The 24,326-nt window shown below is 67.7% G+C and overlaps 12 protein-coding genes and 1 non-coding gene across 13 annotated transcripts; 4 read left to right on the top strand and 9 right to left on the bottom strand.

Annotated features, from left to right (window-relative positions):
* Positions 1-421: 421 nt before the first annotated feature.
* On the bottom strand, positions 422-1,640 carry V1510DRAFT_404708 (uncharacterized protein; the record flags this gene model as incomplete). Its single annotated transcript, XM_066932274.1, has 3 exons — positions 422-1,348; positions 1,516-1,572; positions 1,602-1,640. The coding sequence occupies 3 exons, from the start codon at positions 1,638-1,640 to the stop codon at positions 422-424; spliced, it is 1,023 nt and encodes a 340-aa protein (XP_066787194.1).
* Positions 1,641-1,678: 38 nt separating this feature from the next.
* Positions 1,679-3,277, bottom strand: V1510DRAFT_382399 (putative NADH-ubiquinone oxidoreductase 49 kDa subunit). Its single transcript, XM_066931660.1, has 2 exons — positions 2,988-3,277; positions 1,679-2,956 (listed from the first exon to the last, which is right to left on the bottom strand). Exons 1-2 carry the CDS (start codon positions 3,139-3,141, stop codon positions 1,761-1,763), a joined length of 1,350 nt encoding a protein of 449 aa, XP_066787195.1. The 5' UTR covers positions 3,142-3,277; the 3' UTR covers positions 1,679-1,760.
* Positions 3,278-3,828: 551 nt separating this feature from the next.
* V1510DRAFT_421993 (uncharacterized protein) lies at positions 3,829-4,572 on the bottom strand. The gene has a single exon (XM_066934712.1). The coding sequence runs from the start codon at positions 4,494-4,496 to the stop codon at positions 3,864-3,866; it is 633 nt and encodes a 210-aa protein (XP_066787196.1). The 5' UTR covers positions 4,497-4,572; the 3' UTR covers positions 3,829-3,863.
* Positions 4,573-4,637: 65 nt separating this feature from the next.
* Positions 4,638-6,664, bottom strand: V1510DRAFT_369365 (fungal-specific transcription factor domain-containing protein; the record flags this gene model as incomplete). The annotated part of the gene is made up of 4 exons (XM_066931392.1): positions 4,638-6,103; positions 6,134-6,425; positions 6,457-6,508; positions 6,540-6,664. Coding segments are annotated over 4 exons (1,935 nt in total), but the record flags the coding sequence as incomplete, so codon positions are not given.
* An 822-nt stretch (positions 6,665-7,486) lies between these two features.
* Positions 7,487-10,703, bottom strand: V1510DRAFT_431796 (Phosphatidylinositolglycan class N-domain-containing protein). Its single transcript, XM_066935448.1, has 5 exons — positions 10,398-10,703; positions 9,525-10,366; positions 9,353-9,494; positions 9,011-9,321; positions 7,487-8,979 (listed from the first exon to the last, which is right to left on the bottom strand). Exons 1-5 carry the CDS (start codon positions 10,561-10,563, stop codon positions 7,564-7,566), a joined length of 2,877 nt encoding a protein of 958 aa, XP_066787198.1. The 5' UTR covers positions 10,564-10,703; the 3' UTR covers positions 7,487-7,563.
* A 138-nt stretch (positions 10,704-10,841) lies between these two features.
* On the bottom strand, positions 10,842-11,769 carry V1510DRAFT_422003 (mitochondrial 37S ribosomal protein bS21m). Its single transcript, XM_066934713.1, has one exon. It carries the CDS (start codon positions 11,704-11,706, stop codon positions 10,957-10,959), a length of 750 nt encoding a protein of 249 aa, XP_066787199.1. The 5' UTR covers positions 11,707-11,769; the 3' UTR covers positions 10,842-10,956.
* A 253-nt stretch (positions 11,770-12,022) lies between these two features.
* Positions 12,023-13,799, top strand: V1510DRAFT_404713 (uncharacterized protein; the record flags this gene model as incomplete). The annotated part of the gene is made up of 2 exons (XM_066932275.1): positions 12,023-12,047; positions 12,127-13,799. 2 exons carry the CDS (start codon positions 12,023-12,025, stop codon positions 13,797-13,799), a joined length of 1,698 nt encoding a protein of 565 aa, XP_066787200.1.
* Positions 13,800-14,018: 219 nt separating this feature from the next.
* V1510DRAFT_422010 (tRNA-guanine(15) transglycosylase-like protein) lies at positions 14,019-15,897 on the top strand. The gene is made up of 10 exons (XM_066934714.1): positions 14,019-14,164; positions 14,264-14,376; positions 14,649-14,731; positions 14,763-14,772; positions 14,805-14,945; positions 14,977-15,031; positions 15,061-15,324; positions 15,356-15,433; positions 15,465-15,632; positions 15,663-15,897. Exons 1-10 carry the CDS (start codon positions 14,054-14,056, stop codon positions 15,876-15,878), a joined length of 1,239 nt encoding a protein of 412 aa, XP_066787201.1. The 5' UTR covers positions 14,019-14,053; the 3' UTR covers positions 15,879-15,897.
* A 698-nt stretch (positions 15,898-16,595) lies between these two features.
* On the top strand, positions 16,596-17,954 carry V1510DRAFT_422013 (uncharacterized protein). The gene has a single exon (XM_066934715.1). The coding sequence runs from the start codon at positions 16,633-16,635 to the stop codon at positions 17,803-17,805; it is 1,173 nt and encodes a 390-aa protein (XP_066787202.1). The 5' UTR covers positions 16,596-16,632; the 3' UTR covers positions 17,806-17,954.
* V1510DRAFT_422014 (AFG1-like ATPase-domain-containing protein) lies at positions 17,858-19,708 on the bottom strand. Its single transcript, XM_066934716.1, has 2 exons — positions 19,525-19,708; positions 17,858-19,414 (listed from the first exon to the last, which is right to left on the bottom strand). The coding sequence occupies exon 2, from the start codon at positions 19,406-19,408 to the stop codon at positions 17,963-17,965; it is 1,446 nt and encodes a 481-aa protein (XP_066787203.1). The 5' UTR covers positions 19,409-19,414; positions 19,525-19,708; the 3' UTR covers positions 17,858-17,962.
* Positions 19,709-19,829: 121 nt separating this feature from the next.
* Positions 19,830-19,923, top strand: V1510DRAFT_t233. The gene has a single exon. It is a non-coding gene; the product is annotated as a tRNA-Ile (tRNA).
* A 428-nt stretch (positions 19,924-20,351) lies between these two features.
* V1510DRAFT_369272 (beta-lactamase-like protein) lies at positions 20,352-21,611 on the bottom strand (the record flags this gene model as incomplete). The annotated part of the gene is made up of 3 exons (XM_066931388.1): positions 20,352-21,279; positions 21,312-21,503; positions 21,535-21,611. 3 exons carry the CDS (start codon positions 21,609-21,611, stop codon positions 20,352-20,354), a joined length of 1,197 nt encoding a protein of 398 aa, XP_066787204.1.
* A 1,430-nt stretch (positions 21,612-23,041) lies between these two features.
* Positions 23,042-23,926, bottom strand: V1510DRAFT_369340 (nuclear localization sequence-binding protein; the record flags this gene model as incomplete). The annotated part of the gene is made up of 1 exon (XM_066931391.1): positions 23,042-23,926. A coding segment is annotated over one exon (885 nt), but the record flags the coding sequence as incomplete, so codon positions are not given.
* Positions 23,927-24,326: the final 400 nt, after the last annotated feature.

The raw sequence follows: 24,326 nt of genomic DNA on the forward strand, positions 1-24,326 counted from the left end.
GAGGCGGTGCGGCGGCGCGGGCGCGTGCGGCTCATCCGACGCGCCGCAGGCCGTGCGGCTCACGCTACGTGCATGCAAAAACCTCAATTGGCCCGCGGCCCGGGCGGTGGCCGGCCGCGGGCCGACGGTCTAGAGCGTGGCGCGAGCCGGGCCGGAGAGCGGTCGTGCGCCTGGGGCCGGTGCGCTCGGAGCCGTGCCGGCGGCTATATGCGGCTATATGCGGCTATATGTCATGCGGCGTCTGCCAGCGCGCTCGGGCGGCGGCTCGCCGGCGACAGGCCTACCACGGCTGCGTGTCCGCCGCACGCCTGCCGCAGGCAGCTACCCTCGACGGAGTCGCCGCCGGAGGCTCGTGGCACGCGCCGGGCCGGCATATAGCCGCACGTAGCCGCCGCCCGTCCGGCGAGCGCCAGGCGAGAGCCTACGGCAGCCGCGCCAGCCGCTCCTCCAGCGCGGCAGTCCACTCCTGCACCGCGTCCAGGTTGGCCTTCTCGCGCAGCTCGATATCGGCCAGCCGGGAGTCGAGCGCGGCCACGGCCGCGTGCCACCGCTCGACGCGCGCGCGCGTGTCCGCGACCCGGGCGTCCATGTCGCGGAACGCCGTGAGCGCGTGGCCGGCGTCGGCGTGGATCGTGGCCAGGCTCTGGAGCCGGTCGACGAGCGGCGGAGCCGTCTGCGCCAGCGAGTCCACGGCCGGCAGGGCCCGGAAGAGGGCGTCGACCTGGGCAGCCTCGCCGGACGGCTCGGGGGCGGCCTTCAGAGCGGCCGCGGCCGCGTTGGCGCGCGCGACCGCCGCGTCGAGCTCGGCTGGGTCCGCTGCCAGGGCGGCCACGCGGTCTTGTAGGGCCTGCACGGCCAGCATCAGCGGCTGCTCGCCCAGAACGGCATCCGGCGCGGCCAGGCGGCCGACGCGGTGCTCGAGCGCGGCCAGGCGGGCCTCCGCGGCGGCCAGGGCGTCGGGTGCGACCGCAGGAGGCGTGGGCGTGGGCGTCGCGGCCGGCTCGGCCAGCGGCAACGGCTCCACGGCCGGCCCCGCGCCCAGCACGGCCACCGCCTGCGCGTAGCCAGAGCCGGCACGGTGCTCTTTGGCCAGCGCGCGCACGCGCTCGGCCAGCCGGCCGGTGGTGGGGCCGGGCGAGGCGGATCCAGCGAGTTCGACCTCGAGCTCGACCTGCTCTACCTCGCGCCGCAGCCGCTGGATGCGCGCGTCCAGAGTCTCGGGCGCCGGCTCGGGCGGCCGCTCGACCGTGCCGTGCTGTAGGACGCGATTGAGGAACCGCTGACGCGCGACGTCCGCCGATATGTGTTCCTGGTCGATGTCGGGCGAGACGACTTCGGGGGACGAATCCTGCGGTCAGCGGCCAACAAGCACACGGGACGACGGCACGCGTCGGCAGACGGACCCTGGCGCTGGCCGGCGCCGCCGCACAGCGCCAGGCGATGCCAGGCGATGCCGCGGGCGCTCTGTTGGCCGGGCCGGCCGCCGCCGCGGCGCCGCCGTCGCCGCCAACTCACCTCGGCCACATCCTCAACCAGATCCGGCGTCTCAAACACGTCCGGCGACAGCGTGTCCTGGGTCAGCAGGCCCGGCAGGCACTCACAATGTCCGGCAAGGACGCAAACTTGCGTGCGAGAGCCATGGGGCGGGGCGTTGGGTGGGCTAAAGGCTACGGGGACGCAGAAGCAGACGAAACGTTCATTCAAGTACAAAAGTCCGCAGGACAGACGCGGGATGCTAATTATTTATTCTATCTGCGGGCTCAGCGGTCGACCTCGCCAAAGACCAGGTCCATGGTGCCGATGATGGCAACGGCGTCCGGGAGGAAGTGGCCGCGGGCGATGTGGTCGAAGCCGCCGAGGTGGGCAAAGCCGGGCGCGCGGATCTTGCAGCGGTACGGGCGCTCGGTGCCGTCCGAGACCACGTAGACGCCCATCTCGCCCTTGGGGGCCTCGATGGCAGTGTAGGTCTCGCCGGGCGGGACCGAGTAGCCCTTGGTGAAGAGCAGGAAGTGGTGGATGAGCGACTCCATGTCCTCCTTCATGGCGGCGCGCGGCGGCGGCGAGATCTTGTAGTCCTCGACCTTGACGGGGCCGGCGGGCATCTGGTTGAGGCACTGCAGGATGATGCGCAGCGACTGGCGGAACTCGGCCATGCGGATCAGGTACCGGTCGTAGCAGTCGCCGCGGGTGCCGACGGGGACGTCGAACTCGACCTGGTCGTAGGCGTCGTACGGCGCGGCCTTGCGGATGTCCCAGGGGACGCCCGAGCCGCGGAGCATGACGCCGGAGAAGGCGTAGTTCAGGCAGTCCTCGGCGGTCATGACGCCGATGTCGACCGTCCGCAGCTTCCAGATGCGGTTGTCCGTGAGCAGCTCCTCGACCTCGTCGATGCGGTCGCCGAACTGCGTCGCCCACATGTAGATGTCGTCGAGCAGGCCTGCGGGCAGGTCCTGCGACACGCCGCCGGGGCGGACGTACGCGGCGTGCAGACGCGCGCCCGACACGCGCTCGTAGAACTCCATCAGCTTCTCGCGCTCCTCCATGCCCCACAGGAACGGCGTGAGCGCGCCGACGTCCATCGCGTGCGACAGCACCGACATGAGGTGGTTGAGCACGCGCGAGATCTCGGCGAACAGCGTGCGGATGTACTTGGCGCGGATCGGGATGTCGATGTTGAGCAGCTTCTCGACGGCGAGCGCAAACACCTGCTCGTTCGACATCATCGAGACGTAGTCCAGCCGGTCAAAGTACGGCAGCGCCTGCAGATACGTCTTGTACTCGATCAGCTTCTCCGTGCCGCGGTGCAGCAGGCCGACGTGCGGGTCCGACCGCACAATCTCCTCGCCGTGCAGCTCCAGGATGAGCCGGAGCACGCCGTGCGCGGCCGGGTGCTGCGGTCCAAAGTTCACCGTGAACGGCCGGACCTTGCTGCCCTTGGCCTTGTTGATCTGTGCGTCTGCTGTCAGCGCGCCCCGCCGCCCACTTACGCGAAAAGCCCGTCGTCGTGTCCTCCGTGATCGTCGTGCCCGCGTACTCGGACGCGTACCGCCGTCCGGCCGCCCACCGCCCGCTCGTCGAGCTCACCGGCATGCGGGCCGCCTGCCGGGCCGTTTGCCGGAGCAATCCGCCGGCCTTCAACATGTCGCGCGTGGTGCCTGCTGGTTTGCGTTTGTGTTCGCGCTGCACTCAATCACCCGAAGCTGATTGCGTCCGTCGACAACTGCCAATTGCTGCCCGAGGTCTTGTGAAAAAAAGGTGAAAACCTGCAATACCAGATTTCTTCTTACGCGATGCTGCAAACTGCCGCATGCCATTGGTTGGGCATAACCGTCGCGCAGCCAGTGTTACCCGGCGATAAGCGGGGCGGCCACGACGCCGCACCGCGTGCGGCGCCGCCACGGCCAGAGCGCCGGGGCTCGGTCGAGGCTCGGGCGGCTACCTGCGGCTGTATGAACCCCGAAGCTGCCGCTCCGCGCCGGCACCTCGGCGGCTGCAGGCGGCTGTGCTGCAGAGGCCCCGTCCACTGCCGAGGGCACCTGCGACGGGTCTCCGTTCGAGGCACGTTCCCCAGACCTCCGCGGCGTCGTGATGCGGCTATATGTAGCCGTCTGCGGCTATATGCACACCTGTAGACGAGCGGCTGCCTCGACAGAGCCGCCGGGCGGCTACATGTGCGGCTACATGTGCGGCTATATGTGCGGCTACGTGCGGCTACATGCGGCTACATGCCGTCGATGGCTGCCCGCCCGCGCGCCCCGCCACGGCACGCCGCCGAGGCGCGCCCACGGGCACCGGCCGCCCGTCGCGGCGCCTCGCGCAGCCCCCCCGTAACCCAAATCGCTTTTATACAGTAGAATACATCTTCACGGGCGCCAGCCGTCGCCGAACTGCATGAGCTCGGCCATCTCGGCCGACAGCGTGTCGGAGCCATTGGTGGTCAGGTACTGGACCCACTCGCCGACGTTCAGCGAGTTGGGCACGGCGTCGGTCATCTCGACGGCGCTGCTCTCGGTAGAAGACGGCCCCGAGACGCCGGCAGCCAGCAGCTGCTCGTCCGAGAGCATGCTGTCGAACAGGTCAAACGAGCTGGACGGCGCACGAGCCATGCCCGGCGTCGAGCCGGTCGACGGCGCGGTCGAGACCAGGCCGGGCGTCGGCTGCGGCCAGTCGTCGTCCGCGCGCGGCGGCGGCGGCGGCGGCGGAGCCGGCGTGTCCTTGCGGCTCGTGTCCTCTGGAAACAGCTGGGACGGCTGGAAGTTCTCGAAGAAGCCCTGGGGCATCTGCGAGGTCTGCGTGACCAGAAACAGGTCGAGCGGCGTGCCCGGGACCGAGACCATGGGCTGGAATGGCGTCGACGGCGCGGTCGAGCGCGCGCTCGCCGGCCGCGTGGACGGCGGCATCTGCAGCGGCGTGGACGCGCCCATAAACGGCGCCGGGTCCGCAGACGGCACGCCGGGCATGCCCGGCTGTATGGGCGCCTGTGGCATGCCCGGCATGCCCGGCGGCGGGTACTGGCCGCCGACGGCGCCGACAGTGCCGCCAAAGGCCGGGAAAAAGGCCTCGGCAGGCGGCTTGGCCATGGGCACCGGCTGCGGCAGCATGTTCAGCGGCACCTGGATCGGCTGGACCGGCTGGACCGGCGGCGGTGCCGGCGCCGGCTGTGCCTGCTGCGCCGCCGGCGTCCGCCTCGCGTCCGGCCCCTGCGCGTTGAACGAGCGCACGACGTGGTCCTGCACGCGCTTGCTGTCGTTGATCTTCTGGAACAGCTTCAGGACCATCAGGCTCACGGTCCACGTCTTGCCGACCTCCTCCAGCGCGGTCATGCAGATGTCGATCGACCGCTGCGCGCTCTCCACGACCTGCGGCGTGCGCGACCGGCTCTGGTAGACCAGCATGATCAGCGCCGAGAACAGGGTGTAGACCGTGAAGGCCGGGACCCGGTTCAGCTGCCCCTGGCGCTGCAGGACGCTCACCAGCCGGGCGATCATGTGGGCCGCCTTGAACGCGATCACGCGCGACGGGTAGCCCGTGTTGGCCTGCTGCTTGTGCACCACGAGCGCCGTCAGGTTCGTCCGGTGCAGCAGGCACAGGATGGTGTAGTAGTGCAGGTGCAGCTGGACCACAAAGAAGTCGATCGGCTCGTCGGCCGTGAGCCGGACCTGCAGCTCCGCCGGCAGGTTGTTCATCCACGCGCCCAGCGCCACGTCCGACTGCGACACGTCCGGGTTGCGGTTCAGGCGCCGCGACGTCTCGGACTCGACCGAGAACAGCTGGCGCAGGACCACGCTCATGATCTCGCTCAGCTTGACCGTGTACACAAAGTACAGGGCCTGGGTGCGGTCGACCGGGTAGGCCGGGTCGCCGTCGCCCTCCTCCTCGATGAAGTCCTCGGGCGCGATCATGGGCACGTCCATGTCGGTGGTGTCGATGGCCAGCGGCCGGCCGAGCGAGATGGACACGCAGCGGTCCCGGTAGAAGAGCGTCCACCACATGCGCTTCCACAGCCGCTTGTCGAGCACGCTCAGCTGGCTCTTCTCGACGCTGCGGTGGATACCGAAGCCCTGCCCGACGGCGATCGCGACCCGGACCCAGTAGAACGAGTTCTTGGTGACGTCCTCGGGGCCCTCCCACCACCAGCTCAGCAGCATCAGCGACTGCACGATCGTCATCCGGTCGTCCTCGTAGTTGGCGTCGTACAGCGCCTTGGCCCGCTTGAAGAACGTCATGCTGGCCATGTCGGACGAGCCGGTCGAGTCGAGCAGCGTCGGGTGCTCGCACACGCGGCTGCCGACGAGCAGGATCGACTGCAGCAGCAGCAGCGACGGCGGGTTGGACGGGTCGTTGTACCGCCGCATGAACTGCGTGCGGTTGATCATCGGGATCATCGGGTGCACCTTGACGAAGAAGGCCTCGACGAGCTCGTCGCAGACCTCGCGCGGCGGCAGCAGGAACGCGCCGCGCCGGTTCAGCACCTCGATCTCCTCCGGGTCGAGCTCGTTGAGCCGGGCGGAGCCCACCCGGAGGTCTTCCGGCAGCGGGTAGTGGCACACCTCCTCGCCGCCGACGCGCGACTGCACGAGCAGCGACAGGTTCGAGGACGAGCCTGGGTCAGCGCGCCCACAGGACTACCTACCGAGATACGCCACGCGGCCCGACCGCCGCACGCTCGCCCGCTCCGACCCGGACACGATGTCGGCCCACATCGTCGCGTTGTTGTGCACGCTGGCCTTGTCCTTCTTGAGCCTATCCGCGGCGGACAGCACCTTGGCGTCGTCCGCCGCCGGCGGCGCTTCCCGCCGCTTCTTCTGCGCCGGCTCGTCCTCGGACTCGGACGACGACCCGGCCTTGGCCCGGCCGTCCTTGTCGGTCTTGCGCCGCCGCCGCGTGTCCGGGATCCGGCACTCGCACCCGAACGCCACGCAGTTCTGCCGTCAGCGCGCCCGCCCGCCTACGTACCGTGCACGGCATCCGGTTCGTCACGTCGCATCGCACCTTGCGCGAATGGCAACTGCCGTCAGCCCGTCCGCCGCCGCACTCACATCTCGCACGCCCGCGACGCCCGTGCCCGCCGGTAGCTGACCTGCGACCGACCCGGCCGGTCGTCGTGTTTGTCGTCGGCGCCGTCCGCGCCGCGGCCGCGGCTGTCGTCTTCAGAGCCGCTCATGGCTCAGCGCCCGCCGCACGCGTGTGCTGGGCGCCGTGCACCAGCGGCGTGCTCTGCCCGGGCGGTCGTCGCCGCGCGGCGCTGGCTGCGCGTTCGCCGTTGGGTCCGGCTGGTCGTCCGCGCTTGTTGCGCGGGAGTCTGGCTGTCAGCTGGGCGGCCACCGCGGCCGCGCCGCGCATGCGCACCTGTAGATCGCGTTGAATCGCGCGCTCTCGGCGTAGCGCCTGGTGTCGTGCGCTGCCTCTGTGCCTGCGGCGTGTCTGCCGATCGATGGCTGGGAAGTGCTGGTGCCCGGAAAATTGGGCGATGAGCGTGAGCATGCAAATTTCTCAGAGCTTACATAAGCGTTCTCCGCAATCCTGCCGCCAGAGCCTCGTGGTTCGGGCTAGGCAGGATGCACGAGGCCGCGCGTCGTGAACGGCGCCGGCAGCGCCGCTGATCAGAACGGGTCGCTGGGGCCTGCGCGCAGGCGGCTAGGCGGTCTGCGGCCGTTGTGGCGCTGCCCGGTTGCGGAGCAGCGGCCGCGGCGGTGCGCGCGGCGGTGCGCGCGGCGGTGCGTGCGGCGGTGCGTGCGGCGGCGCGTGCCGCGCCGCGTGGGCGGCGCCCTCACCGGGCAGCGGGCAGCGGACCCAGGGTCGCGGGACGTGCCAGCCGCTGCGGCGCAGCTGCATGGCGCCTGCACGGCGGACCCGGCCGCCTGCCGCTTTCGGCAGCGCGCACAAGTCGCCCGTGCTCCTGGGTCCAGTGCCCGGTGCGGCTAGCGCCCGGCACCGCGCCAAGCCAGCGCAGGACCGGGCAGCGGGCACCGCGCCGCAGCGGTCCAGCCGGCCGGGCGCGCGGTGGGCGTCAGGGGTGTATTGCTACAGAGTCTATGCGGCCGCGGCCTATGGTACAGTGCGTCAAACGACGCCGTTGACGAGCACCACGCTCAGGTACTCGAGCGCGATCACAAACACGCACAGCAGGCTGGCGATGCAGTAGTGCGAGATGCTCATGCCGATGTCCAGCCAGCTGCCCTCGTCGCGCACGAGGTAGAAGAAGTTGAGCGTGAGAATGTCCGAGATCGAGAGCACCATGGTGAAGAGCGACGAGGGCTTGACGCGCAGGACCTGGGTCAGCAGGCCCAGGTCGGCCGAGATCACGGCGAACGGCGCCAGGATCTTGAACAGCAGCAGCGCGCCCATCAGGAACGGGTCGAAGACCGGCAGCAGCCGGTAGACCGAGTCGAGCGAGAAGGACGAGATGGACGCGACGTTGCCGGTGCCGAAGAACGCGACCTGGGTGAGGAAGAAGAAGAAGAGCGCGATGCGGGCGTCGGCGAGCTCGAGCCGGCGGTCGCCGTCGGCGGCGCTGGCGGTCGAGCTCGTGCTGGCGGTGCTGGCGGTGCTGGCGGACGAGGCCTTGCGCGGCGACTTGGCCGGGCGGGCGGCGCGGCCGTCCTGCTGGCGCGCCGAGTAGATCTTGCCCTCGAGGTCGACCCAGAGCACGAGAGTGACGAAGAAGGCCACGTAGAACAGGCCCTCGTACGAGATCGTGAGCAGGACAAACGTCGGCGCGAACGCCAGAAACAGCACCAGCAGCCGCTGGGTGCGGTCGTGGTGCGGGTCGCGGTAGTGCAGGAACGGCAGCACAAGCGAGCCGCCGAGCGTGAGCCAGCCGACGACCTGGTTGCCGAGCGGCAGGCCGTTCTGGGCCTGCAGCGACTGCACCGTCGACGCGGTCACGAACATCGACAGCAGGACGATGCCGAGCTGGAGCCCGAACAGCGTCATCGTGTACGCCGAGAGCGCGTGCTTCATGTTGGTCGACCGCGACGCCCGCGCGACCAGGTAGACCATGGTGCCCAGGCCCAGCGCCACCATCAGCGCGCCCGCGGCCAGGATCTGGCGCAGGTCCTCGGTCTTGACCACGGGCAGCAGCGTGAACACGCTCATGATCCAGCAGCACACGAACCACAGCGCCGACAGGCCCTTGTGCTTGAGCGCGAGCCTGCGGTTCTGCAGCACCGGCCAGAACGACATGAGCATGAACACGACCGAGAAGACCTCGCGGTGGAAGTAGCCGGCGACGGTGGCCTCCATGAGCGCCAGGAAGCCGGCGACCTGCGCGACGAGGCCGAGGACCGTGTTCTGCTTGCGGCCGGCCGTGTTCCAGATCAGGATCCGCAGGCCGGTGACGAGCGAGTTGCGGTACTCAAACACGCTCTCCCAGAAGAAGAACGGGAAGACGGCGTAGAGGTAGTACATGGCCGGCGCGTGCTCCATGTAGAACAGCGCAAACACAGACGAGAGGCCGGTCAGGGCGACGAGCGCGAGCTGCCGTCAGCGGCGCCACCGGCGCACTTACCGTCGACCCGCCCGACGGCGCGATCTTCTCCGGCAGGATGTACACGTCCAGGAACGACGTCAGGCCGTACAGGATCCAGCCGACGAAGCCCATGGTCACCAGCGACCGCAGGAAGAGCCAGTTGTAGGTCTGCAGGTACCGCAGGCCCTCGAGGCCGAGCCCGATGATCTCGTTGGCGTAGTCGATCGCGCCGCGGTAGTCGCCGTCGTGCATCAGCTGCTCGCCGCGGGCCTCGACCGTGTCCAGGTCGGTGCTGCCCGCGTGCAGGCCGGCGAACGGCGTGTACCGCAGCTTGGACGCGCGGGTTTGCGCTGGCGTCAGCGCGCCCGGGCACACACTCACCCTCCTTGACCCGGTACTGCTCGACGATCTCCAGCGCGTTGTTGAACAGCGCGCGGCTCTTCTTGCGCAGCGGCGCGTCCACAAACTCGAGCGGCAGCCGGCCGACCGAGTTGGCCGGGTAGTTGACGCCGACGAGGTACGACTGCGGTCAGCGCGCCCCCGCGCCTCTTACCATCAGCGACGCGATGTCGGCCTGCTCCACGTCGTTGCGCTTCACCGCGTTCAGGTTCCACGGCCGCGAGTACTCGTCGTGGCCCGTCGGGTGCACCTTGTCCGGCCGCGCCACGCCCGCGCCCCACGCGATCAGCGGCGTCCGCGTGTTGTCCGGGTGGCCGTCGCCGTGCGAGCCCCAGTCGCTCATGCCGTGGTCGGCCGTGAACACCCACGCGGTCTTGTCGTCGCGGTAGAAGTCGTTGACGAGCTTGACCACGCGCTGCACGCCCGCGTCCACGTGCTGGATGTTGCGCAGGTACTGCTCCGAGTACGGCCGCGAGGCGTGGCCGGCCGTGTCGATGCCCAGCAGGTGCAGGAAGAACACCACCTTCTTCTGGCGCAGGGCCGCGTTGAGCTTGGCGTTCGACGACGCGTTCGCAAACAGCGCCTCGACGTGCTCAAACACGTACGTGTCCAGCTCGCGCGTGTCCGCCGTGAAGTCCTCGAACTCGTGCCCGTACATGTACGTGTCGACCCGGCCGGCGTCCGACGCGCCCTGCGCAAACATCGGCAGGATGTCCGGCGACCCGAACGACCACGTGTGCGCGCTCTGGTTGAACACCGAGTCGAAGTCGACCGGGTTTTCCTTCCAGCCCTTGGTCACGGCCGAGACGTCCTCGTAGAAGCCGGCGATGATGGCCACGTGGCCGGGGCGCGACTCGGTCGGCATGCGCGTGTGCGAGATGCCGAACGTGCCGGCCTCGAGGATCCGCGAGCGCAGGTACGGCGCCATGTACTCGGCCTCGCCGCTGATCGCGTCCACGCGCGGCTCGAGACACTTGTCCGCGCGGAGGCCGTCGCCTGGCGTCAGCGCGCCCGGGGCCGTACTTACCGACGATCAGGAAGAGCCGGTCGGCGGGCGCGTCCGGCGTGGACACATACTGGCGCATGCCGTGCACCAGCGGCGTGATGAAGTAGATGTCGAAGATGGACCATAGGTACACCAGGTGGAACAGGATGCCCACGAGCACGACCGACTGCTTGCCGAGCCGGTTCATGGTGGCGGAAGAAGCGTGCGGAGATGGAGCCCGGGCGGCCTGCGGTCCGTGAGCGGGGTGAGCCGGAGTGCGAATTGAGCTCTGCGGAGCCTTTGGGTGGCAGGTGCGGTGCGAAATCGACTGGCCGCGCGCCGACCCTGCGCAGATGCCGCGCGGCGGGGCGCGTGGGGCTGCAAGTGCCGCGCGGCGCGCGCGTTGTGCGGGTCGGCATCACCCGGGGCGCGGTCCGGCGGGCCCGGCGGCCGGGCCGGTGTGGCGCGCGCGCCACTGGGGCGGTGTGACGTGTGACGGGCGAAACTCTACTGGAGCCGCAGCCCGTGAGGCTCGCGAGCCGCAGCCCGTGCGGCGCTCCCGTCGTCAGCCGTGTATTCCTATGTACATATGCATCGCCGCCTAGTAGCCCTGCGCGCGGGCCATGTTCACCAGCGACAGCATCCGCCGGAAGCCCGCGTCAAACTTCTTCTGGCGCTCCTCCTTGCGCAGCCGCTGCCGCTTGTGGCACGGCCGCTCGTAGACGCGGTACGAGAACTGCTGCTCGCGCACCTTGTTCTGGCGCAGGACCCGGTTGAGCCGGCCCAGCGACGCGCCCAGCATCCGCGGCGACGACACCTCAAAGCTGCGTCCGGCCGTGCCCGAGATGTCCGTGACGGCCGCCTTGTGGTTGAGGAACTGCTTGTACTCCTGCTCGGCCTGCTGCTGCTTGGACATCTCCGCCGTCGGCGCCGTCTTGGACGCCGACAGCACCGAGCCCAGCACGCCCGCAAACGACATGGCCTTATTGGACGCCGACGACGCCGACGTCGGGAACATCGACTTGGACGTCGCGAACTTGGCCCGCGGCTTCTGCATGGCGTTCAGGAAGATCTTGTCCGTCGCCGCCGACCCGCGCGTCTTGGTGCTGCGCGCGTTGCGCGGGATAGCCTTCAGCAGCTCGTTCGCCAGCGGCAGCCGCTTGCTGCTGTCAAAGTACCCGCTCGGCTCCTCGGCCTCCTTGGCCTGCGACTGCTCTGCGGCGGCCCGCTTGACCGAATTGTGGACCTGGCGCGCGCCCGCGGCGGCCGGCGCGGCCGCCTGCCGGACGCCAGTGGTGCCTGCGGCGCGGCCGAGGCCCCATCCGAGATATCTGCTCAAAAGTCCGCTCATTCTGGCTTGCCGGCGGTCCTGGGGTCGTCCGTGGAGAGGCGAAAAAAAAAGCGAAAAAAAAAATGGGAAGAGCGCCGTGAATAGCCGCGCGGCGCGCGACCTGTGCCACACCCGCCAAACTTTACCAAGGAATATGCCGCCGCCGGCCACTCTTCTGGAAGGAGCTGCGACGAAGCACAGAGAACAAGCACAAGCCCGTCAGTGGATCGACGTGGGACCGCGCAGCACAGCACTTGCCAGCGGTACACGTGCACGAGACGACCAGACGATCCGGCATCCACCGCACGCACCGCCCAGCGAGCAGAAACAAGCAGACATGAGCGCGCAAGTGCCAGCAAACGGTACGTGATCGAGCCGGCCGGCGTGCGCCCGATCCCGGGGCGCGCCGGCGCGGCCGCAGCGACCAGAACTGACCGGCAGACGCCTCGCCGCCGACGGACGCGACCGGCGGAGCGGCCGCGGCAGCGATTGCGCCGGCCCGGCCGAGCAGCCAGCCGACGAAGAGCGCGCCCTCGGCCGGCCCCGGCGGCCGGGCCGGGCTCTCCGAAGCGGCCGCGGCCGCGGCCGCGCTGCTGCCGCCGTACTTCCCGCCGCTCCAGGGCGGCTACGTGGCCGAGGGCGGCCTGCGGCCGCCGTCGTACGACGAGGTCGTGAGGACGATCTTCATCGGCGCGATCCCCGACGAGCTCAGCGACTTCTGGTTCACCCGGCTGGTACGCATGGCCGGCAACGTGCGCGGGCTCGTCGTCGTCAAGGACTCGCTCGGCCACCGAAAGAACTATGCGTTCGCCGAGTACGAGGACGCCAACACGATCGCGGCGGCGGTGCATCTGCTGCGCGACGTCGAGTTCGCCGTGGCCGACGTCGAGGAGGGCGAAGAGGCCGAGGGCGCGGGCGCAGACGGCAAGGGCGCGGGCGGCGCGACGACGGCGCACAAGCTCAGGGTGATGCTGAGCGAGGCCACGACCGAGCTCATCTCGCCGGTGCTGCCCGACACGAGCGCACGCACGCAGGACCTGATCCACGCGCACAAGCCCACGGTCGACGCCGTGCTCGAGCTGTGGCGCGACCCTGACTCGCGCGCGTACTACGAGGCGCTGCACAAGGACGAGGACGTGGTCGAGGACGAGGACGAGCGGCGGCTGGCCGCGTCCGAGGCCGCGGCCGCCCGCGCGCTCGCCGCGACCGAGGACGAGATGGCCGACATCCCCGAGGAGCAGCGCGAGCTGGTCGCGCGCGAGATCGCCAACTTCCGCAACCGCTCGTCGCAGCGCGAGAAGGAGCGCATCCTCAAGGAGGAGGAGTACGAGCGGCACCGGCTGGCACGGCTCGAGGCCGAGAAGAAGTCGATCGAGGGCGTTGTGCCCGCCGTGGCCGGCCGCCGCGGCTCGTCCAGCCTGCCGAGCTACCTGCAGGACCCGATCAAGTTCGCCAAGGGCAGCGACGACCGCCCGCTGCGCCGCCGCCCGGACAACGACGACGACGACAAGGACGACACCCCGGACGAGGTGCTCGAGGAGCGCCGCCGCGAGCAGCGCGAGGACGACCTCGAGCAGCAGTTCATCGAGCGCGAGCGCAAGTGGCTCTACAAGGAGAAGGCGCGGATTGCCGACGTCGAGCGCGACATGCGCCGCGAGCGCGACGACGGCGACCGCCACCACAAGGACTCGCGCCGCTCGCACCGCCACGATCGCGGTGGCGATCCGTCCGAGGACCTGGACTACGACGGCCGGTCCGAGACGCACTCGCTTCGGTCCCGGTCCCGGTCCCGGTACTCGCGGTCGCCGCGGTCGCCGCGCCGGCGCCACCGCCGCGACGACTCGTCCGACGACGACCGCGTCAGCTCGAGCAAGGCCGCGGCCATGGCCGACTCGTTCCTGGACCAGCTCGGCGACGGCAAGGAGCGCAAGCCGATCTCGATCGGCATTGCCAAGCCGGCGGCGCCCAAGTTCAAGATGGCGCTGGGCACGGCCAAGAAGCCGGCGGTGGTCCAGCCCGAGAAGAAGGCCCCGAGCCGCGTGCTGGGCGACGACGACGACGAAGACACCGAAAAGAAGCGCCGCGTGCTGATCCCGCTGTCGTACGACAAGTAGCCGCGGCCTGCATCGGGTCCTGGGCTCGCCTGGGCGCCCGCTCCTGTAAAAGTCTAGATGTACAATACACTGAATCGAGGTGCGAAGGGCGCTGGCGTGCGGCTCGTGCGGCTCGTGCGGCTCAGCGCTTCGGACTCGTGCGGCTCACGTCACGTGGGCTCGCCGCGCTCCACCGCGTCCGTGCCCGTCACGTGCCACGCAAATTCTCCCCGACCGCGACTCCAGCACCGCCCACAGCCGCGAAACCCGAGACAATGGCCGCTCTCGGCAGATCGACCGCCTCTCCGGCCCTCAAGTTCGACATCGTGGGCAAATGCTCGACCACCAAGGCGCGCGCGGCGAGCATGGTTCTGCCGCACGGCACGGTAAGTCGCCGAGGGCCGGCCCACGGCGTCCTTGTGCCGCTTGGTCCTGCCACGCTGGGCTCCAGCCGCGCCATGGGCCTCAGCCGCTGACAGCTCTAGGTCGAGACGCCCATGTTCATGCCCGTCGCTACGCAAGCCTCGTTGAAGGGCCTGACGTACGAACAGCTCAATGATCTGGGCTGCAAGATCTGCCTCAACAACACCTACCACCTGTAAGTGATCCCTCGCGCGACACCCGAAGAGCGGCTGCACCCGATTGATTTGTCGCTGGAGACCCGCCTGGCGCGGCGACCTCCCAGCAGCGACGCCGCCGGCGGTGTTCGTCCCTCGGGCAGGCATATAGCCGCCGCATATAGCCGCCGGCGCTGCCCGCACGACCGACCTACGGCAGAGCCGCCGCCAGAGGCTCGTCCAATGCACGAGCCGCCGCTGGGTGCTCGCCCAGGCCGCACGGCGCCACTGTCCCAACATCACTGACCGTCAGGGGCCTCAAGCCCGGCCAGGACGTCCTCGACAAGGTCGGCGGCGCGCACAAGCTGCAGTCGTGGAACAACAACATCCTGACAGGTGCGTTGTTGCGTGAGCTCACTGACACCAGACAGCGGCGGGTACGTGGCAGACCGGGCGTAGCTGAGCGCAGGTTCCAAATGGTGTCGCTTCTCAAGCTCGCCACGATCACCGAGGAGGGTGTGCGGTTCCTGAGCCCGCACGACGGGTCGCCGATGCTGCTGACGCCAGAGCACTCGATCGACCTGCAGAACTCGATCGGATCAGACATCATGTAGGTGGCGGTCCGGCCGCGCTGACAGCAGGATGCAGCTCGACGACGTCGTCCACACGCTGACGACCGGGCCGCGGGTCGAGGAGGTACGTCGGCAGCGGGCGCGCTGACGCAGGCCATGCACCGTAGCATCCGGTGGCTGGACCGATGCATCGCGGCCAACAAGCATCCCGACCGGCAGAACCTCTTTGCGATCATCCAGGGCGGGCTCAACCTGGAGCTGCGCAGGCAGTGCTGCGTCGAGATGGCCAAGCGCGACACTCCGGGCATCGCGATCGGCGGCCTCTCCGGCGGCGAGGCCAAGGAGGAGTACTGCAGGGTGGTCTCGCATTGCACCGACATCCTGCCGCGCAGCAAGCCGATCTACGTCATGGGGGTGGTAGGTGGCTGGCCGGGCGCGCTGACGCTAGGGCTACGCCGAGGACATGCTCGTGTCGGTCGCGCTGGGCGCGGACATCTTCGACTGCGTGTACCCGACGCGGACGGCGGTAAGGACCGGCAGGGGCGTGCTGACGGAAGCGGTTCGGTAACGCCATCACCGGCAGGGGTGTGCTCAACATGCGCAACCAGTGCTACGAGACCGACTTTGGCCCGGTCGAAGAGGGGTGCGAGTGCCCCACGTGCCGGCCCAAGGCGCGTGGCGGCATGGGCATCACCCGGTCGTACATCCACCATCTGGCGGCGAAGGTACGGCCAGACCGGGCGCGCTGACGACAGGAAACGACCGGGGCGCACCTGCTGACGCTGCACAACGTGCACTACCAGCTGAGCCTGCTGCGGCGGGCGCGCGCGGCGATCGTGGCCGACCGGTTCCCCGAGTTTGTGGCCGAGTTCTTCGCGACGCTGTACGCGGGCGACAAGAGCCGGTACCCCCAGTGGGCCGTGGACGCGCTGGCCACGGTGGGCATCCACCTGCGGCCGACGGCGTGCTAAATAGACGTGCATTAGAACAGCCGAGCGTGCCGTGCGCGCGCCGTAGAGTCGGAGAAAGCCGACGGGGGACAGTGCGGCGGACCGTGCGCCACACCGCCGCGCGGCGTGCGGCGCGGGCGCGTCCCAGCGCCCACGTGCGGCGGCGCGCCGCACGCCGTGCGGCGGCGCACACGCCCGCGGCGTGCAGCGGCTTGCAGTGGCGCGCGCCGTGGCGCCGCCGCGGCATCGTGGCGGCCGTGGCTGCGTCGTGGCGCTGCCGCCAGCCGCCGTGCAGCGGGAGAGCCGCCGCACGTCGCGCGGCTCGCCGCCCGCCGCGGCCGCGTCGCGCCCGCCGCGCAGCCGCGCCCGCGCGGGGCACTGCGCCGGGCGTGCCCAGGCGTGGCCAGGCGTGCCCAACCGCTGCCGCCGCCCGCGCCATGTTGCGCGATCGGGGCATGTCCGAGGGCATTCCTCAACCCCGGCCGCATCGCGCGCTAGGCCGCGCTCATCACCGCCGCGCTAGCTCTTTCGGGCGCGCAGTGCGCTCTTTCCTGTGCCGTGACACCAGTGGCGCCGCTAGTCTGCATCGGCGGGTGCCGGGCGCCGTTTCGCGGAGGCATCGGACTATAGCGACGAGGACAACGCCGGACAAGGCCGAAGGCCGGGTAACTTTACATGGACTCCGCCGACACCGTCCGGCATATAAGCCGCCGGCACCGCCAGGGACCAGCATCACAGCAGCACCTCGCAAGATCCCTAGACTAGCATCTCTACCATGCGTTTCTCTCTCAGCACAATTGTGGCCGTCGCGGCCCTGACCTCGCAGGCCTCGGCCTCGCTGATGTCGCAGTACTCGACCTCGTCGAGCTTCAACCCGACCGAGCTCCGCCTCGTCCAGACCGAGGCCGGCACCGAGTGGGTGACCGAGGCCGACAAGCTCGAGCTCAAGCGCGCGGGCACCAACTTCATGGACATCACGGACCACGAGGACCTCGGCGTGACCGCGCTGCTGGACATGACCAACACCACGTACCCGACCGAGCTGCTCTTCCAGGACGAGGTCGCGCCGCTGATCGGCAACATCAGCACGGCCGCCATGAAGATGAACCTCGAGATCTTCTCGTCGTTCTTCAACCGGTTCTACAAGGCCAAGACCGGCGGCGACTCGTCCATGTGGCTGTTCAACACGGTCAAGGCCATCGCCGGCGTCAACCCCAACGTCACCGTCTTCCCGTTCCACCACGCGTGGCCGCAGAAGTCGCTCGTCGCCAAGATCCCCGGCATCAACGCCGGCACGGCGCTCGACCGCACCGTCATCGTCGGCGCCCACCAGGACTCGATGAACCTGCTGTTCCCGTCGCTGTTCGGCGCGCCCGGCGCCGACGACGACGGATCCGGCACCGTCACCATCCTCGAGACGTTCCGCGTCCTGATCGAGTCCGGCTTCCAGCCCAACAACACGATCGAGTTCCACTGGTACTCGGCCGAGGAGGGCGGCCTTCTGGGCTCGCAGGCCATCTTCGCTGAGTACTCCAAGCGCCAGATCGCCGTCACTGCTATGCTCCAGCAGGACATGACCGGCTACGTCGCCAAGACGCTCGAGGCCGGCGAGCCCGAGGCCATCGGCGTCGTCACCGACTTTGTCCACCCGGCGCTGACCGAGTTCATCAAGACCGCCATCACCGGCTACGCCTCGATCCCCTACGTCGAGACCTCGTGCGGCTACGCCTGCTCCGACCACGCCTCGGCCGCCAAGGCCGGCTACCCGTCCGCGTTCGTCATCGAGTCGGCCTTCGAGAACACCAACCCGTTCATCCACTCGGTCAAGGACACCGTCGACCGTCTGTCGTTCGAGCACATGGCCGAGCACGCCAAGCTGACCCTCGGCTACGTCTACGAGCTGGCGTACTACAACTTCACGTCGCCGCCCGTCCCGGCCTCGGCCTAAGCGCATCGCCCGGTCGCGCCCCGGCGCGTTTAGCATACGGCTAGTCACGAACGTTTCTTTACATTGGTTATGTTTCTAAAAAGTAAAAGGTTTCTATGGGGGTAATAGCGGTAGTTTGGACTATGCTCAATACAATTCTTCTTCTATGATACACGTGCTACTCCTCGCCCTCGAGCCAGTTGGTGCTGGACATCTGCTGCAGCCGCGAGAGCGCGCGGGCGAACGCGAAGCGCTCCTCGTCGCCGGAGAGCGACTTGAGCGAGTCCGAGCTCAGGCCGAGGTTGTCCATCATCGCGCGCAGCTCGTCGTCGACGTGGCCGGGCGCGGCGCCGTCGGCGGGCTTCTTGGCGGCCATGGGGTCGTCGTCGACAAAGAGGTTGGCGAACGGCGCGGCCGACGTGGCCACCAGCCGGCCCTTGCTCTCGTAGATCGAGTCGATGAAGGTGATGAACCGGCGGGCGATGTCCTTGCTGCGGATCGTCATGACCGGGATGTCCGTGACCACGAACGCCGTGTACTGCCGGGCGAGCTCGAGGTAGTCCGCGGCCGACAGCGGGTGGTCGAACAGGTCCGAGAACGAGAACTGGGCGACCTTGCCGGACGCCTTGGGCACGCGCACCTCGCGGCCCCAGATCGTGTGCGAGGCCGGGTGCGGCGGGTCCTTGGGGTCCGCAAAGTACTCGAACCACTTCTCGGCGTGGTCCTTGGCGCCGGCGTCGAGCGGCGAGTAGTACACGTTGGAGATTGGCCGCGAGATCCGGCGGTAGTCCGTGGGCGAGTCCAGGCAGATCACGTGGCACCGGTCCTTGAGCAGCTGGATGCACGGCACGAACGACTGCCGCTGGATCCCGTTCTTGTAGAGGTCGTCCGGCGCGCGGTTGGACGTGATCAGGAACACGACGCCGTACGAGACGAGGCTTTCCATCAGCCGCCGCAGGAGCATGGCGTCGGCCACGTCGATCACCTGGAACTCGTCGAAACAGAACACCCGGGCCTCGCGCGCCAGCTCCGACGCCAGCAGCGGGATGGCGTCGAGCTCGGCGCCGTGCTGGACCTTGAGCGCGTGCGCGCGCTTGTGCACGTCCTGCATGAAGGCGTGGAAGTGGATGCGCTTTTTCGTCAGCAGCGACGGCGGCGACGGCTCCAGCGTCGAATAGAACATGTTCATGAGCATGGTCTTGCCGCAGCCGACGTCGCCCCAGAGGTAGATCCCCAGCGGCACGTGCGCCTTCTGCGCGGCCTCCTGCGGCGAGATCTGGACGGGCGCGGACTGGAACAGGCCCCAGAAGCCTTTCTTGGGCTTGAGGTCGCCCACCTCCGGCACCGGCACGTCCTCGGGCACGTACTTCTGCAGCTCCTCGTGCAGCGTCTGCAGCCGCGTGACGACGCCGCGCTGGAACTCGTCGTCGCGCAGCTTGCCCTCTCGCGTGAGCGTGTTGTAGCGCTCCGTCGGACCCTCGAGCCGGCACACGGCCGCCGTGCGGAGCTGCCGCCGGGCGCCGACCGGGCCGAGCGTTCGCCTGGCCGTGCCTTGCGTTCCCAGGGCGGCCGCCCGCAGCTGCCGCGCAGCCGGTCGCTGTGCTCGTGCGAACGCTGTCCTCATCGCTGCCTGCCCGTTAGCTCCACCACGACGCAACGGCCCGGGCGACCGCCCCGGCCGGCGCCGACGTCGGGCTCGCTCGGCCCGGCCGGCCGCCGGCCGCGCCCGGAGACTCGTACCTTGGCCTGTGTGTTGCCGCGCCCACGTTTAGAGTCGGGCCTGGTGAAATCGTTACGAGGACAGCCCAGCCAATCCGGCGACGCCTAATGTCTACCCCAGTCTCCCGCTTCCCCGCCACGCGCCGGCTACGCGAGCGACTGCCAGGGAGCCGCCGCCAGGTCCCGGCCACCCCCTCGGCCCGACCTCGGGCGAGCCGGTCACCCGACCCAGCCGGCTGGTACGACGTCATCTCATCGTGCGGCTCATACCCGGGTAACTTGGAAAGCGTGTCAAAGTCTTGCACGGCGCTAAACTTTCAAGAATTGGTCTCTTGGCCCAGTTGGTTAAGGCATCGTGCTAATAAGTATTCAACTCCTTGTGAAACGCGAGGATCGGCGGTTCGATCCCGCCAGAGACCACTTTTTTTTAAACCCTTGTACCTGTGCATTGACTGACTCGGAGGTCTTGCTGGCTTAGGCTTCCCAGCGGCTATATGCGTGTCGTGGCACGCCTGTCGGAGGCAGCTGTTGTCGGCAGATTCGTGGGGAGCTTCTTGGCTGTTGGAAGCCTACAGCCTCCGCGGCTTTCTCCTTACGATCGCATAGCAGCTCGTATAGCCGCTCATATAGCCGCTCATATTAGCCGCTCATATATCAGCTTATATAGCAGCTCGTATGGCCGCCGCGCACTCTCGACTGAGTCGCCGCAGGCGGCTCCCCGCGCCCGACTGGCTCCCAGCGGGGCTCGGGCGAGGCCAGCTGCCGTCAGGCAGATGCCGCACGCCATATAGCCGCATATAGCCGCCACCGAGACTCCACAAGCAGCCGGCAAATCCCAATGCATTATGCTATTTACTGTCCACCATGTGCCACCGCGGTCCCAGCTCGGGCACTAGCAGTCCCCGGCGCCGCTCGACAGCCCACCGGTTAATCCACAGGTTCATCATGGCCCGGGACTTTTCCGAGCCGACGTTCACGGTCGGAATGATCCGCGACACATTAAGCGCCAGGCAGAAACACGTAAGGTCACGGAAGCTCGAATGCTCGCTGTAGGGCACGTCAAAGCACATTGTCCGGGGCGTCGAGCCGCGTGCCGGCCGAATCGTCTCCACGTCGTACGGAGTCTCGGTCGCCACCACGTCCGGCACCGACAGCGTTTTCTTGAGACTGCCCGGCCGGAAGTTCCAGCCGGTTGGACGGAAGGCCACGACGCGGTCGAAGCTCGAGTACTTGTCCAGATAGTTGCCGAGCGTCTCGAAGTTCACCTCGCGTAGCGACACCAGATGGACCTGAGACGAGGCCGAGTCCGTTGTCAGCAGCGCATTGAGTTCGGCATCCTGCAGACACTCGAATATGACGCGTTTGTTGGACGATGCAAAGATTTTGGTGCCCAGCCGCCGGGCAATGGCCACCGCCAGCCGCTCCTTGCCGATGCTGTAGGTGCCGACGACGACCAGCAGCCGGCCGGCCCCAGGTTGCTTGCCGACAGGCTCAAATAGCTTGCGCTGGCCGGCGCTGGGGCCTGCCAGCAGCTGTTCGCCGGCCCGGTGGGACTGGTTGATGCGATGGCAAAGCTCCGCACACGACCCCACCACGTCACTCTGGTACGGGAATGTGTACCGCGGGTTCAAGTACGTCGTGTCCAGGTACAACGTGTCGATGCGGCGGCCCCGGAGCGGCGCAGACGCGACCTGGGTTGGACACGCGCGAAAGTCGCCCGTGTGCAGAATCGTCGTCCGCACAGATTCGAACAGGAACAGCACCGAGCCGGGACAGCTGTGGTCAGCTCTGCCGGTGCGCGTACTTACTGGTTGGCGTCGATCAGTGTTACGGCGAATTGTCCGTCAATGTCGATCCGTTTGTTCATCGGCAACATCTGCACATATTGCGGATCCACCTGCAGTTTCTTCATGACCAGCCGTCCCGTCACCTCCGAGCAGTAGATTGGCCCGTGCTTCCAGCTCGAGTAGAGCCCGCCGTAGTGGTCCGAGTGGAAATGGCTGTCGTCAGCAGTGCCGGCCGGCCACTTACGTCAGAAAATACTTGGAGATGTTGGGCACCCCGCCGTACCGGAACGCATCCACAGCCACGCCGCCCGGCAGGTCCATGATCTTGTAGAACGGACACGTACGCACGTTCGCCGGCTTGCCGTAGTTTTCTGTCTCTGTCTCCTGGGCCTTGGCCCACTTTTGAGCGTCCTGGCGGGCGCTCATGAGCTGCATAAACGCATTTTTCTGCGGCTTTTCGGTCTTCACGGCCGGCTTGGCGTCGTCCTCGTCCGCAAACTCGACTTCGGCCGGCGTGTCCTCGCGCGCCTTATCGGCCGTGTCTAGGCACTCGTTGATGTGAGCTTCCGCATCTTCGAGACTAAGGCCGTCAAGCGAGCGCTCACAAATGAAGCACGCCGTGACCTCCGCTTTGATCTCTGTGCCGGGCTCAGTCTTGACCCCGATCTCGGCCGGACCCTCCGGCTCCGTCTTGACAGCTATGACTGGCTCTGACTCTGCCTCGGACTCGCAGCCTGCGTCTTCTTCCTGCAGGATCTGGAACGGAAATGTGCCGTCGAGTGCACCGACATCGTCCTCGACCGCGCCCGGTTCGGCAGTGGCCTCGCGCTCGTCGGCGTCGCCGCCGTCCAGAGTCGGTAGCCCGTCGGCCTCGTCCTCGCCGCCCACGCCGATGAACAGGGCTGGCCCTTCTGGCTTGAGTTTCTTGAAAAACTGTAAGATGCTTGCTCCATGATACTTGTTCGGCACCGGGCCTTTTCGCTTGGCGCCGGCCTGCTGTGCGCCCCCCCGGCCTGCCCCAGGCTTGCTGCTGGGCCGACTGTTCTTCGACATCCGTCGTTTGCGCAGTCGTTCAGCTCGAGATGTCGGATCTATGCTCAGACTATGTGCGACTTCGAGACTTCATCCTGGGCCCGGCCGCGTTCTGCGGACGGTACCAAGCTCTTTGTCTTGTAGAGAGCCGTCGCGTATTTGTCTGTCAGGACCAAAGGCGCGCTGGCGTTGTGGGAACCGAATCAAAGCCGGCAGGTAGCTGAACAATTTTTGAAGTCGTGGGTGTTGGGAACTACAGAAGTCTTAACTACAGAATCTCGAAACTGAGTTTACGTTTGCGATCTACCGAAACGTTTAGCCGCCCGAACTCGAAAGGTTCACCCGACGTCGGCCTGTGGCCCGAGTGGCTCTAATCAGAGTGTGGCTACAGTGGCGCGCGCGCCCACATAGTTGAACAACTTGCTATTGAGCGAATCTTAACTTAGGACATCATTGGAAGAACATCAGTGCAACAAGTGTATTGTACAGCTATTGATCTCAGGAGCTGCTACTTCACAAATACATCTTCATGGTCCAATTACACCATATTAAACAGAACGAAATGAAAACCGATAACCAAAACTTTTGTTGTTCCTAGTCCTGTCATGCGTCTCTCAACTCAAATGAACTGAAACCGAAATAATAGTACAGTAGACGACCAACGAAACGAACCGAAATGAAACGAAGCAAAGATTCTATACAGCCGACCGAGTGGCTATTTAGAAGGTGGTCTTCTTGCCCTGGAAGTTGGACTGGGGACGGCTGTTAAAGCCGCCGCGACCACCGCCACGGCCGCCGAAGCCGCCGCGGGAACCGCCGCGGGGACCGCCACGACCGCCGAAGCCACCGCGCTGACCGCCACGGCCGCCGAAGCCGCCACGCGAGCCACCACGGCCGCCAAAGCCACCACGGCTGCCACCGTTCGAGTTGTCACGGGGCGTCGAGAAGTCCAGACGGACGTTGCGGCCAGCAATGTCCTGTCCGTTGAGAGCGTCAAGAGCGGCCTTGGCCTCGTCCTGCGACGAGAACTGGACGTAGCCAAAGCCCTTGAGCTGCTCGGTCTCGGGGTTGGTCGGCAGACGGACGTTGACGACGGTGCCGTGGGCACCGAAGATCTCGTAGAGCGAGTCGCGGTCGACGTCGAACGACAGGTTGCCGCAGAACAGGGTGTCGGACGGGGCCGAGACCACGTCGCCGAAGTCACGGGCGCGCGTGTTCGAGCGGTCCTGGGTCGACGACTGGGGCTTGCTGTTGGACGCGTCGAGGTTGACCGGGCGGCCGTCGATCTCCTTGCCCTGCATGGTCTCGATGGCCTTGTTGACCGACGAGATGTCGGCAAAGTCGACGTAGCCGTAGCCCTTGGACTTGCCCGACATCTTGTCAAAGATGATGCGGGCGCCGAGGACCTCACCGGCCTCGGCGAACTCGCGAGCGAGCCAGTCGTCGTCAACGTTCCACGACAGGCGGCCGACGAAGAGAGTACCGGGCTCAGCGGCGTCGGTCTTCTGCTTCTTCTGGGTAGACTCGGCGTCCTCAGCGAACTTGCGCTTGGGGGGAACCGAGTCGTCGACCTCCATGGCCTCGGCCTCCGAGTCCGACGACGAGTCCGAGCCAGAGCCCGACTCCGAGTCCGACGACGAGTCCGACGAGGCAGCAGCCTTGGCGGCAGTCTTAGCCTTGGGCTTCTCCTCCTCCTCGTCGTCCGACGAGTCCGACGAGTCCGACGAGTCCGACTCAGCGGCCGCAGCCTCAACCTTCTTGGCCGCGGGCTTCTCGTCCTCCGACTCCGAGTCCGACGAGTCCGACGAGTCCGACTCGGCCTTGGCAGCAACCTTGGCCGCGGGCTTCTCGTCCTCCGACTCCGAGTCCGACGAGTCCGACGAGTCCGACTCGGCCTTGGCAGCCGCCTTGACGACCTTCTTGACCGCCGGCTTCTCCTCCTCGACCTCCTCGTCCGACGAGTCCGAGCCCGACTCAGACTCAGACGACGACGACGGCGTCGGC

Source organism: Dipodascopsis tothii (genome assembly GCF_038497935.1).
Source record: "Dipodascopsis tothii strain CBS 759.85 unplaced genomic scaffold V1510scaffold_33, whole genome shotgun sequence".
Taxonomy (NCBI): Eukaryota; Fungi; Ascomycota; class Lipomycetes; order Lipomycetales; family Lipomycetaceae; genus Neoaidaea; species Neoaidaea tothii.

What these genes read in the sequence shown, in the direction of transcription:
- V1510DRAFT_431796 (XM_066935448.1), bottom strand. Translation starts at nt 10,563, where the DNA reads ATGAACCGGCTCGGCAAGCAGTCGGTCGTGCTCGTGGGCATCCTGTTC. An exon ending in CCGGCTCTTCCTGATCGTCG is followed by an intron (nt 10,367 to 10,397) that starts GTAAGTACGGCC and finishes CGCTGACGCCAG; the next exon opens with GCGACGGCCTCCGCGCGGAC. An exon ending in CCGACATCGCGTCGCTGATG is followed by an intron (nt 9,495 to 9,524) that starts GTAAGAGGCGCG and finishes CGCTGACCGCAG; the next exon opens with TCGTACCTCGTCGGCGTCAA.
- V1510DRAFT_422013 (XM_066934715.1), top strand. Translation starts at nt 16,633, where the DNA reads ATGCGTTTCTCTCTCAGCACAATTGTGGCCGTCGCGGCCCTGACCTCG.
- V1510DRAFT_421993 (XM_066934712.1), bottom strand. Translation starts at nt 4,496, where the DNA reads ATGCCGGGCATGCCACAGGCGCCCATACAGCCGGGCATGCCCGGCGTG.
- V1510DRAFT_422010 (XM_066934714.1), top strand. Translation starts at nt 14,054, where the DNA reads ATGGCCGCTCTCGGCAGATCGACCGCCTCTCCGGCCCTCAAGTTCGAC. An exon ending in TGGTTCTGCCGCACGGCACG is followed by an intron (nt 14,165 to 14,263) that starts GTAAGTCGCCGA and finishes TGACAGCTCTAG; the next exon opens with GTCGAGACGCCCATGTTCAT. An exon ending in CCGGGCCGCGGGTCGAGGAG is followed by an intron (nt 15,032 to 15,060) that starts GTACGTCGGCAG and finishes GCGCTGACGCAG; the next exon opens with GCCATGCACCGTAGCATCCG.
- V1510DRAFT_422014 (XM_066934716.1), bottom strand. Translation starts at nt 19,408, where the DNA reads ATGAGGACAGCGTTCGCACGAGCACAGCGACCGGCTGCGCGGCAGCTG.
- V1510DRAFT_422003 (XM_066934713.1), bottom strand. Translation starts at nt 11,706, where the DNA reads ATGAGCGGACTTTTGAGCAGATATCTCGGATGGGGCCTCGGCCGCGCC.
- V1510DRAFT_382399 (XM_066931660.1), bottom strand. Translation starts at nt 3,141, where the DNA reads ATGTTGAAGGCCGGCGGATTGCTCCGGCAAACGGCCCGGCAGGCGGCC. An exon ending in CACGACGACGGGCTTTTCGC is followed by an intron (nt 2,957 to 2,987) that starts GTAAGTGGGCGG and finishes CGCTGACAGCAG; the next exon opens with ACGCACAGATCAACAAGGCC.